Source organism: Myxine glutinosa, chromosome 7, assembly GCF_964187855.1.
Source record: "Myxine glutinosa chromosome 7, kmMyxGlut1.1, whole genome shotgun sequence".
In the NCBI taxonomy this organism is placed as follows: Eukaryota; Metazoa; Chordata; class Myxini; order Myxiniformes; family Myxinidae; genus Myxine; species Myxine glutinosa.
The window spans coordinates 51509291-51521951 of record NC_136267.1 but is presented as its reverse complement, the minus strand read 5'-3'; the positions used below and the strand labels follow the sequence as shown (position 1 = coordinate 51521951).

Genomic DNA, 12661 nt, shown 5'->3' with positions numbered 1-12661 from the left:
TTCCGTTGGATTTGCTTTCCAGGAGACGAAAGCAAGTTGTTTCTGGGCAACAGCCTCCCCACAAGATTCCGTGTACCATGGACGGGAGGAAGCGTATGACAACTGAAGACGAGATGGGATAGAACTGTGCATGAGAGAGAGCAATTTACTTTGGAAGAATTCCCAGGATGAGTTGATGTCAGAGGCGGTAGAGATGGGAGACCACTGTGACCACTCTCTCGATGTCCCTACTCTTAAATGTTGTGTTTGTGTCCTTCCTCCTCTCTCCCCATCTTGTCTACCGCTCCCCTTATTATATGATTTATGTGTCGGTTTGTCTTTCTGTGTGATTAATGTTCGCTCTTTCACAAGCCTCGATCTTGGAAACAAAAAAAAAGAAAAAAAGAAAAAAAAGGAGGAAATGCATGGAAGTTAAAATCACAGTGCCTCCATAAAACATTTTGCAGAATCATAAATAGATTCGGCAAGTTAAGTAGGAAAAATAAATGATGAACTTTACTGCATTAACCTTTCGTTGTCATACTCTAATCATCTAATGGAACAAATAAAGAGAGATGAGTCAGACAAAATTCATGGTTTTTATTCAAAAAAACCTCTTGCAAAGCCATGTTCCGTGCACAGACAAAAACAAAAGGAGCACTACATACTATTTGTTGTTATATGACACTGGGTGAAGCATGTAAAAACTAATCGATTAGGTAAAGCCAAAACAAATAATCCATTAATGCGCCAAAACAAATAATCCATTAATGCGCCAAAACAAATAAGCCATGAATGCGCCAAAACAAATAATCCATTAATGCGCCAAACAAATAAGCCATTAATGCGCCAAAACAAATAATCCATTAATGCGCCAAAACAAATAATCCATTAATGCGCCAAAACAAATAATCCATTAATGCGCCAAAACAAATAATCCATTAATGCGCCAAAATAAATAATCCATTAATGCGCCAAAACAAATAATCCGTTAATGCGCCAAAACAAATACTCCATTAATGCGCCAAAACAAATAATCCGTTAATGCGCCAAAACAAATACTCCATTAATGCGCCAAAACAAATAATCCGTTAATGCGCCAAAACAAATACTCCATTAATGCGCCAAAACAAATAATCCATTAATGCGCCAAAACAAATAATCCATTAATGCGCCAAAACAAATAATCCATTAATGCGCCAAAACAAATAATCCATTAATGCGCCAAAACAAATAATCCATTAATGCGCCAAAACAAATAATCGATTAATGTGCCAAAAATAATAATCCATTAATGCGCCAAAACAAATAATCCATTAATGCTCCAAAACAAATAATCCATTAATGCGCCAAAACAAATAATCCATTAACGCGGCCCAGGTAACTATATGACCACTACCATTACTATTACTTCCTTAGCCTGGTTTAGCCGTTGGGGTGCGGTTTGGGATCCAGGGTTCGAATCTCGGTTAATCGCTGAATTAACGCCAGGGGGGTTGACTCAGCCTGTCATCCTTCCGAGGTCGGCAAATTGAGTACCAGTTAACTGGTAATTCGCTGTGCGTCGCAAGAGGCGACTAACAGGGTTGGCGGCACAAAGGGCATCCGGCCATAAAAAAACAAAACATTGCTTCAAAAAGGGGACCACGGTGCCCGAAAAAGGCCAACCCCTGCTCTGCGGGGAAAAATGGCCTCTAAAGGTGGTTCATTATTATGACTTCCTTAGTGGCCAAATTATACCCACATTCTTTGAAGATTGGCCAGGGAACCTTTTTGGCCTAAGTGTTTCACGAACCCGCTGGCCAGGCATGACGTTCGGCTGAAGGTGGTAGGAATTTGTTAGTTGTTCAGGGTGTCGGTGATAACTTGTCTCCTCTTCACGAAGTACACCGTATGATCTTTAACGTCCATCGGCTAATGCTAGCAGGCCGGGCACCCAGTTTAAGTGTCCATCCGATGGACGGCACATCGATTGATGTCTCGTCCTTCACGCGAAGCAAGGAGACAGTTAAATAGGTGGGTCTAGATTCAAGGCAGGGCTAGACATCTAGTGTGTATGGTTTTTGGTTTCGGTTCTTCTTCTTCTTTTCTCGATTCTTTAAGCTGAACACCGTGTACTGAACATCATCAATATGTTTCTGCAAAGCACGTACACAACAACAGCAAATACGGTACCGCACTTTTGTGTCTCATGTTGTCTCATGTTTGTGTCTTTTGTGTCTCATCTCATGTTTTCACGACCGCACTCACTTCCTCTTCAAATTCAAGCGGACACGCCACAGGCATTTGTTTGCAACAAATTGAAGAGTGTAAAGAAATAAGAGTATAAAAACTATTGCCAATCTTGAGAGTTCGCTCATGTTGGATTAACACCGAGCTCATAAGCAAAACACTCGAGGTACATATAAAGTAACCAAATTGTATTTGGGGATCTAAAGAAAAATAAATGTTTTAGTGTAGCGGTTACCGCTGGATGTACATAATCGCCTTGCACCGGCCAGAACACGGCCAGACGCGCCTCTCCCGGGCATACCCGGACTCACTGTTCCCGGGCACGCCCGAACCTCCCGGGCACGCCCGGTCTCGTCTTTCCCGGGCATGCCCGCTCTCGCCTTTCCAGGGCTCGCCCAGAGCGTCCGGGCATGCCCGCTATCGCCTTTCCAGGGCTCGCCCAGAGCGTCCGGGCATGCCCGCTATCGCCTTTCCAGGGCTCGCCCAGAGCGTCCGGGCATGCCCGCTATCGCCTTTCCAGGGCTCGCCCAGAGCGTCCGGGCATGCCCGCTATCGCCTTTCCAGTGCTCGCCCAGAGCGCCCGGGCACGCCCAGCCTCGACTTGCCAGGCCGCAGCCAAACACGCACGGGCAGGTCCAGACTCGCCTTTCCAAGGCTCGCCCTTGATACCCGGGCATGCCCGGTATAGCTTTTGCCGGGCAAACTTCCCGACATAAATGTGTATATATATTGTTGCCCGAAAAACGGGCTGGTCAGAATACCTGAGCTGTTTTGTTTCAATAAAGCAACTCGGACGAATTCCGTCTTTGGTCGCGTCAATTCTTTCGACTCGCGTTGGAGCGCAGTTCCTTCATTGGTGACCTACCGACATGGATACGGCAGTGACGCTTAAACTGCCTACCTTCTGGGAGGCTCACGCGGCTGTTTGGTTCGCCCAGGCGGACTCCCAGTTCGCCCTGCGAGGCATCACCGCGGACGACACCCGCTTCCACCATGTTGTGGCGGCGCTCGGTTCCGCCACAGCGGCCCGCGCCTTGAGCCTCCTCCAGCACCCGCCGGCTGCTGACAAATACGACGCGCTGAAGACGCTCCTCCTCGGCGCTTTCGCCCTCTCACCGGCAGCACGCGCACGGCGCCTGCTTGACCTGCCCGAGCTCGGCGACACGCGCCCGTCCGAGCGCATGGACTATATGCTCTCGTTGCTCGGCGAGCACTCTCCGGCATTCCTGTTCCGGGAGCTGTTCCTCCGTCAGCTGCCTAACCCGGTACGCCTCGCCCTGGCTGGCACGTTGATCACGGATTCCCGCGCCCTCGCCAGGGAAGCCGATAAGATCTCCTCGGCGGGCCAGCACATCGGCGCGGTTACCTGGAGCCCGCCGCCGTCCGAGGCGACGCCCACGACGCCCGAGCGCCCTGCGCGGTTGGAGGCCGAACTGCCGGTGCAACTGGCGGCCGCCACGCCGCACCGCCCGCTTCCGACACGACGGCCGGGGCCTCCACCTGACCGGGCGTGGTGTTATTACCACGCCAGGTTCGGACACAAGGCTCGGACGTGCCGGCCCCCGTGCACTTTCGGCAGGTCGGGAAACGGCCGGGCCGGCGTTCATTCCCAGCCATGAGCGCCGGCCACTCGGGCAACTTGCTGTTTATTCGGGACAAAGCGTCTGGACGGCGTTTCCTGTGCGACACCGGCGCCCAACTGAGCGTCATACCTGCCTCCGAGCAGGACAGGCTGGACGCAGTTTGCCGCCCCTCTTTGGTCGCTGCTAATGGCTCGGCCATACGCACTTTCGGCCCACGCGTCGTCACCCTCTGCTTCGGCAGCCAGCACTTTCAATGGACTTTTGTTACCGCCAGCGTCCCCGTGGCTTTGCTGGGCGCCGACTTCCTCTGCGCGCACGGGCTGCTGGTCGACGTCAAAAGACGTCGCCTTGTCCACGCTGAGACCTTCAGCTCCCTGGAGTGCACAATGAGCAGCTCCGCGCCGACCGAACTGGCGTGCGCCCTCCCGGCAACGAACGAGTTCGCTCGCCTGCTCGTGGAATTCCCGGCCCTCACGCGGCCGACGTTTTCGGCCGTCGCGGTGCGGCACGGGATCGAGCACCACATACCCACTACGGGCCCGCCGGTCTACGCCAGGGCCCGCCGCCTCGACCCAGCCAAGCTCGCCGTGGCAAAGGCCGAATTCGACGCGTTGGAGCACCTCGGCATCGTGCGGCGCTCCGATAGCGCGTGGGCCTCGCCACTGCACATCGTGCCAAAGCCGGGGGGTGGATGGCGCCCGTGTGGCGACTACCGCCGTCTCAATGATGCTACCACCCCCGACAGGTACCCGATCCCGCATATTCAGGACCTTTCTGCCCGTTTGGCGGGACGGGTCATCTTTTCGAAAATTGACCTGATACGGGGCTACCACCAGGTACCTGTCCGGGCGGCCGACGTCCCGAAGACGGCCGTCATCACGCCGTTCGGCCTGTTCGAATTTTTGCGGATGCCGTTTGGCCTCAAGAACGCGGCCCAGGCGTTCCAGTGCTTGATGGACGGCGTGCTGCGCGACCTGCCGTTTCTTTTCGTCTATCTGGACGACATCCTCGTCGCCAGCACGTCCCGCGCCGAGCACCTCCTCCACCTCCGAACACTGTTCGGTCGCCTCAGCGAGCACGGTTTAATTGTCAACCCAGTCAAATGCCGCTTCGGCGCGACGACCGTTGACTTTTTGGGCCACCGCATCACCAAGACCGGGGCCGTGCCGCTGCCGACCAAGGTCGAGGCCATCACCACGTTCCCGCGTCCCCGTTCCATCAAGGCCCTCCAAGAGTTCCTCGGCATGGTGAATTTTTATCACCGATTCGTGCCCCGCGCTGCTCAGCTCATGCGGCCCCTTTACGAGGCCCTCCGGGGCAAGCCGGCCAAGCATGACATTGTTTGGTCCGCGGCCATGGACGCGGCCTTCGCCAGTGCCAAACGGGCCCTCGCCGACGCAACGCTGCTGGCTCACCCGGTGCTCAACGCGCCCATTGCCCTCACTACGGACGCCTCCAACTACGCGGTGGGCGCCGTCCATGAGCAATGGGTGGACGGGGTTTGGCAGCCACTCGCTTTTTTCAGCCGGCAACTCCGGCCGAACGAGTTAAACTACAGCACGTTCGATCGCGAGCTGCTCGGGCTATTCCTGGCCGTTCGCCATTTCCGACACCTCCTGGAGGGCCGCCCGTTCACGGCTTTCGTCGACCACAAGCCGTTGGTCTACGCAATGGCTAAGGTCACGGAGCCGTGGTCGGCCCGCCAGCAGCGCCACCTCTCCGCCGTGTCGGAGTTCACCACGGACATCCAGCACGTCGCCAGCAAAGACAACGCCGTGGCCGACTGCCTTTCGCGGGCCAGCGCGAACGCGGTCCACCTCGGCGTGGACTTCACGCTCATGGCGGCCGACCAGACCACCGACGCCTCGGTGCAGGCACTCCGCGTGGCGGACACGGGCCTCCGCCTGGCCGACATCCCCTTCGCGGGCACCGTCCTGCTCTGCGACGTCTCCCAGGGCCAGCCTCGCCCCATCGTGCCCGTTTCCTGGCAGCGCCGCATCTTCGCCTCCATCCACGGCCTTTCTCACCCGGGCCGGAAAGCTTCTCAGAAGCTGGTGTCGGCGCGTTTCGTCTGGCACAGCCTTCGACGAAACATCCGCGACTGGGCCAACGCCTGCACGGCCTGCCAGCGAGCCAAGGTCCACCGCCACACCCAGGCCCCGCTGGCACCTTTCGCCGTGCCTGAACGGCGTTTCGACCACGTCCACGTGGACCTGGTGGGTCCCCTGCCCCCCTCGCGGGGGTTCACCCACCTGCTCACCATGGTGGACAGGACCACCAGGTGGCCGGAGGCCGTGCCCCTCACTTCCACCACCACCACCGACGTGGCGCAGGCGTTCATCGCCACCTGGGTCGCGCGCTTCGGCGCACGAGCGGACATCTCGTCCGACCGCGGCCCACAGTTCACGTCTGAGCTTTGGGGCGCGGTCGCCCGTTCGTTGGGGGTCACGCTGCACCGCACCACGGCCTACCACCCCCAAGCCAATGGGTTGTGCGAGCGGTTTCACCGCTCCATGAAGGCCGCACCCATGGCCGGCCTTCAGGACGACGGTTGGGCCGACCGGCTGCCGTGGGTCCTTTTGGGCCTTTGCACGGCCCCCAAGGAAGACCTCCAGGCGTCCGCCGCCGAGCTCGTCTACGGCCAGCCACTCCGCGTCCCGGGCGAATTCGTGCCTGACGCTACCAGTCCCTGGTCCGCCGCTCGCCAGCGCTCGGACCTCCAGGAGGCCGCCCGACGATTTGCCCCCGTGCCGACGTCCCGCCACGGTGGCCCCCAGTCCTACGTCCCCCCGGCGCTTCGCACAGCGGAGTACGTCTTTGTGCGTCATGACGCGCACCGGGGGCCACTCCGGCCGCCGTACGACGGGCCCTTCCGGGTCCTGCGACGGGGCGACAAGTCTTTCATCGTCGACTTCGGCGGCCGGCCGGACCGGATTTCTGTGGACCGCCTCAAACCGGCGCACATGGACGTCGACCGACCACCACGGTTGGCCCTTCCTCCGCGGCGAGGCCGCCCCCCGTCCGCAGTTCCCCCCGCTCGACCACCCACCACCACGTCAGACCCCTCCCCACGACCCTCCAGGGGTCGCTTCGCCTGGGTCATCCGGACCCCCCTTAAATTGACCCTGCCGGTGCAGGTCGATTCTGGAGGGGCATGTGTAGCGGTTACCGCTGGATGTACATAATCGCCTTGCACCGGCCAGAACACGGCCAGACGCGCCTCTCCCGGGCATGCCCGGACTCACTGTTCCCGGGCACGCCCGAACCTCCCGGGCACGCCCGGTCTCGTCTTTCCCGGGCATTCCCGCTCTCGCCTTTCCAGGGCTCGCCCAGAGCGTCCGGGCATGCCCGCTATCGCCTTTCCAGGGCTCGCCCAGAGCGTCCGGGCATGCCCGCTATCGCCTTTCCAGGGCTCGCCCAGAGCGTCCGGGCATGCCCGCTATCGCCTTTCCAGGGCTCGCCCAGAGCGTCCGGGCATGCCCGCTATCGCCTTTCCAGTGCTTGCCCAGAGCGCCCGGGCACGCCCAGCCTCGACTTGCCAGGCCGCAGCCAAACACGCCCGGGCAGGTCCAGACTCGCCTTTCCAAGGCTCGCCCTTGATACCCGGGCATGCCCGGTATAGCTTTTGCCGGGCAAACTTCCCGACATAAATGTGTATATATATTGTTGCCCGAAAAACGGGCTGGTCAGAATACCTGAGCTGTTTTGTTTCAATAAAGCAACTCGGACGAATTCCGTCTTTGGTCGCGTCAATTCTTTCGACTCGCGTTGGAGCGCAGTTCCTTCATTAGTGTTGAAATGATTCCATTTCCAAGTAATTCCAAATGCCACTATTCAAAGTTGAAATTATATAAACTAGTGGGGTCACCCGTGGGAATACCACGGGCATGGCGGTGTATCGTTGCGATCGGTGCAGCCGTTTTTGCGGTACCCGGGACAATAACGTTAGGCGGGAGTCCAAACCTGAAAATGCTGGAGGCCAAAGACGAAATTTGAAAAACAATATAGCCTATTTTACTCCAGGGGTCCCAGGATTACCCACCCAAAATTTCGTTGAGATTGGTTCAGCCGTTTTTGCGGTATCTGGGAACGGACGGACAGACGGACGGACATTTGGTGAATTATAGTAAGATTTGTTTAACAAAACCATTTCATTAACAGGAATCGGTGGTTCATGTGCAGCCTGTGGCTGCTGGCTGCAAGGATGACAGGCCGAGTCAACCCACCTGGTGTTAATTCAACGGTCTGACAGGGGCTTGAACTCAGGACCCCAAGATCTCAAGACAGCCATCTTAACCGTTAAGCCAACACCAGGTTCATAATAGGTATCGATTCCAGGAAAATAAATTTTAACATGTATTTGTCTCCCAGAACCATCTTAAAGCCTCGCTTGTCTGAGCAGGAATATCTCCGGGGGTTTCGCCATTGCTCTCCCAATGAGTCTGTACAGTCCACCTTGCATCAATAATTTCATTGCGATTGTTAAACTTTTTTATTTATTTATGTTAAACACAGATAGAAACGATGCCTCAAAACAAAACCTACCGTTGTTCGTGTTCAACATTAACCCCGATTGATATGCAGCAAAATCAGGCGGATGCATTGCGTATTTTGTTTGTGACAAAATTGTTCATCAGACTCACGTCCCGCGGTGGAATCGGTGGCGCCATGAGCTCGAATTGCATTTCTGCAAAAGAAAAGCAGTTTATTGTTACCTTTGATCGATAAGTATTGACAGATATATTTATGCCGTTTCTGAAATACGTTAACGTGCCTTGATGGGTTTTTGAATATTCCAACGTTCCTTGTCCAGACCTGAAATAAATGTAAAAGAAATAATTAATACTCAAACCTGGATAAGTTGTTCTATTAACAAATATCAATAATGGAGGAGAGGTGGAAATTTTATCTGAATAAAGGAGTACCTTGTGGTTCATCCTCTTTCTGCTGCCACTACCTTCCAGGGAGACCATTCCATTCATTCACTACTCTCTGAGTGAAAGACCCTTGCCTTACTATATACTGTGTTAACTCTCATCTTCTTTACTCTCAGTTCATTTGTTTGCTTGTACCCATCTGTTGCCTCACTGTCACTACTTTGCCCTTTTACCTCTACCACCGAAGGTTTTCCCCCGTCTGTCTGTCTGTGAACAAAATATCTCAAAAAGTTGTGGACGGATTCGGACGAAATTTGGTGGAGACAAGGACGAAATGTGACATTGTGAGAAGGACGAAATTATTAGATTTTGGTGAAGTTCCGAATCTGGATCCGGATCCGAGAATGTTTAAGTGATTCTTCACCATCGGGAGATAGGGCCAAAAACGATACATCGCGGGATATCTCAAACAGTTGTGCACGGATTCAGATAAAACTTGCTGGAGAGGTTGCATGTGCGACAATGAAGAGTTGATTCAATTTTGGTGAATATTGGAATCCGGATCCGGATCACAGAATTTAAAAAATGATTCTTCACCATTGAGGGATAGGCCTAAACCGATATATAACACGATATTTCAAAAAGTCATGGACGGATTTGGACAAAACTTGGTTGTGTGTTGTTGGATGTGTGACAAAACCAGGTTGGGTGTGTGACAAGACCGAATCGATTCGATTTTGGTGAAGTTCCGAATGTGGATTCGGATACGAGAATTATTTAATTTTTTAAGTGATGATTCTTCACCATTGAGAGATCAGGCGAAAAGCGATATATAACATGATATTTTAAAAAGTTATGGACGAGTTATGACTAAACTTGGGGGATGAGTTGGTCAGGTGACAAGAACAAGCAATTCGATTTTGGTTCAGGTCGGAATCCAGATCCGGCCTATCAGTGCGATACAAAATATAAACTGTTCAGCCTGGCGGAGGTATGCACTCTACCGAGTGCCGTTCTAGTTACCTTATGTCATCTTGCTCATCCATGAGCCTCAATTTTGTATGCAAATTATTTTTTTAACGCATGAATGTGACTTGGATGCGAGTAGAAGAATGAACAGCTTACCTTTTAGCCTTCAGAGTTGCCAGTTCTAGAAAAGAAAATAACATTGATTATAACTCTCAAATTGCAAATTTATACTGAAATATCGTGTAGCCACTGCCAACTGGAAAATTTTATATTAAAAAAAAACAAGGAATACTCATCAATAACCATTTATCAACTGTGTTAAGTGAAGGAATTTTAACGAATGCTAACGAGATATTGGTCGAAAATGGCTAAAGGAACAGTCTTATCAGGGACTCAACATAATATCGATAACTCCACATCAGCAACCACAAGTAGTTTGTTTATCATGAAACTCAATGTGATGCCAACCAAAGAGATTCCTTGGACTGCATCATGCTACACCATTGGTTGGAACTGTGGGTCATCTGCTTCCATTACTCCCTGGTATTCCAGACTGCGATTGTAAAGTGGAAAAGGTTGTTGCTTCAGCCTCCGCTTGTCGAGAAGATTGTTGAGGAAGCAAGGTATTTGGAAAGACCCAAGAGGGAGCTTTGTGACTTTTGTGAATGTACATATTGTCTTTTACCCTCTCTCACCTTGGTCTTCCATGAACGTATATCTGGGATATAAAACATCGTGGTGTTTCATCTGTGATGTGTATTTCTTCCTCTCCCCCTATAATTTCACTTCAGTTCCACATACTAATTTTGAGCCTCTGTCACACCCCTCAGTCACCAACAGTCAGTAAGGCTATCCTATGAACCGGCTGATTTTCTTAGATACACTGCAACCCCTTTGCATGAACGGCTGAGCGGTGGTCGCTTGGCTATCCCAGACACATCTGGCTTAACCAGAGGTGCTGCAACACTATTGCATAAATGGTGGAGCTGATACAACTGTAACTGGTTTGCTTTTTGGTTTGCCTTCTCTGCAGAAAGCACGATAGTACTGTCACGTCACACAGCGATTAAGACCACTGAGTGATGGAAAGCCGAAACGGTCCTTAATTTCCGAGGTGATCAGCCAAATCTTAGCGGTTATTTTTGGTGCGTGCGGGACGGAAGGCAGCGAGGTGCTTACCTGGAGAAAAGCCACACGGGTTCATTCCCGAACCCACAAATAAATAAGCAACACAACCAATAAAATATATAACATGATATATATTGTTGCGGATATGAGGATTGCATTTTTTTGATTGTGTGTATTGTATTGTGGTAAATTGTTGTGTAACATTGTTGATTATTGCCCCTCCTGCCTCCGGAGTTGTGTAAAGGTTGTTACATATTTATGTGAATGTATGTGAATTACCATTCAGGTCTTTGCTTATCCGTGTGTAGTATATTAAGTTGTTGTGTAGTTGTTGTGGTTGGAGGGTCAGGAGCCCTCTGAGGGAGTGGCCGGAAACGGAAGTGACCGGAAACGGAAGAGGAAAAGACACGAGGAAAAAAGGACGATTATTATTCTTCCTCACCCCGCTCCGACCAAAAGGTGGGATCGACCTTGCGCTGCGTGGAAAAGCGGCGTTCCGAAGCCGGTCTGGCGAGAGGAATCACCGGGACGTGTACCTGCCCAGTGGAGACGTCAAGTTGACGTGGGGCCGTGCATCGACCCCGCGTCTGGTATCGTTCGCGGCACCGTCTAAACAGACGCGTGCGGGTCGCACGTTGGGGCCTAACGCGCCTTGCAAGCGGCGTGGGGTTTGGCTTGCTCTACCGTACCCGCTCCGCGTGGCCACGAGGGGCTGCAGCCACGGTGCCTGGTACGATACCTGCCCGGTGGAGAAACGTCCACCCGGGGTTCGTTCAACCGCCCGAGTGCGGAGACGCCGACCAGTATCTTGGTCAGGAGGGGCCCAGAGACATTGTGAGGAGCAGAGACCGAAAGGGGGTGTGAGTACTCACCGGGACACACATATATAAGATGGCCATCTTACTCATAGGGAATTGGTTGTGGCATTGAAATATTGTTGATGGTTGTGTATGGTTGATTGCTCGGGGAAAATCTCTGTGGTTGTGTCATTGAAATTGTATGGTATCATTACCATTGGAAATATATCCTTGAAAATCAGTTGTCTCCTGGGTGAAATTCATATGGATTGCGTGGCGAAAGCGCCTATATAATACAGCTTGCTGGCGGAGTTCCTCTCACGGTCCGGGGGTCACCGAGACCAGGTATTCACCGAGGGGACCACGTAACAGAATTGGGGGCTCGTCCAAATTACGATTTGCGGTTTCGCAATTGGGTCTACGTCCGGGATTTAAAATTGTATAAAATAATAAAATAATATTTTTTTATTAATTAAAATTTATTAATTAATTATTAATTGGTAAAAAAATTTTCAGAAATTGGGGTAAAGTCTTGGGTGAAGGTTAACAGGTGTTAACGATAGGCACCATGGCGTTTGTGGCACAGAACTTTGGGGTAACCCCGAGTGAGGCACAGTTCCGAGCGTTGCTAAAGTCGGACCTCTTGAAATTGGCCAAACATTTTAACTTGGAGGTCCGAACTAATTTGAGGAAGGCAGAGTTGCAGGCCACGGTGATACAATCTATGGTGGGATTAGGAACATGGGACGAGTTAGCCTGGGAGTGGCTACCCGAAGAACCAGAAGACGTTGAGCTCCGGAAACTGGAGTTGCAATTACGGAGCCAGGAACGGATTAAAGAAGAAGAAAGGAAAGCAGAAAAGGAAAGAGCAGAAGAAGAAAGGAAAGCAGAAGAGAGGAGGGAAGAGAAACAAGCGGAGGAAAGGAGAGTGGAACGAGAACTCCAGGAAAGGTTAAAAGAAGAAGAAAGGAAAGCAGAAGCGAGGAGAGAAGAGAAACAAGCAGAGGAAAGGAGAGTGGAACGAGAACTCCAGGAAAGGTTAGAAGGGAGAAAAGCAGAGGAGAGGAGAGCTGCAAGGGACCTCGAAGCAGAGGAG

The 12661-nt window shown here is 52.3% G+C and overlaps 1 protein-coding gene across 4 annotated transcripts in view; it reads right to left on the bottom strand.

Annotated features, from left to right (window-relative positions):
* Positions 1-565: 565 nt before the first annotated feature.
* LOC144892944 (uncharacterized) overlaps positions 566-12661 on the bottom strand; it is a 71366-nt gene continuing 59270 nt past the window's right edge. For all 4 annotated transcript variants that reach the window (XM_078781720.1, XM_078781723.1, XM_078781721.1 and 1 more), the window contains 4 exons: positions 9797-9821; positions 8569-8609; positions 8438-8481; positions 566-2117 (listed from right to left, as the gene is read on the bottom strand). In XM_078781720.1, coding sequence (XP_078637846.1) covers positions 2019-2117; positions 8438-8481; positions 8569-8609; positions 9797-9821 — 209 coding nt within the window. In that variant the 3' untranslated portion in view covers positions 566-2018. The remainder of the gene's footprint in view (positions 2118-8437; positions 8482-8568; positions 8610-9796; positions 9822-12661) is intronic.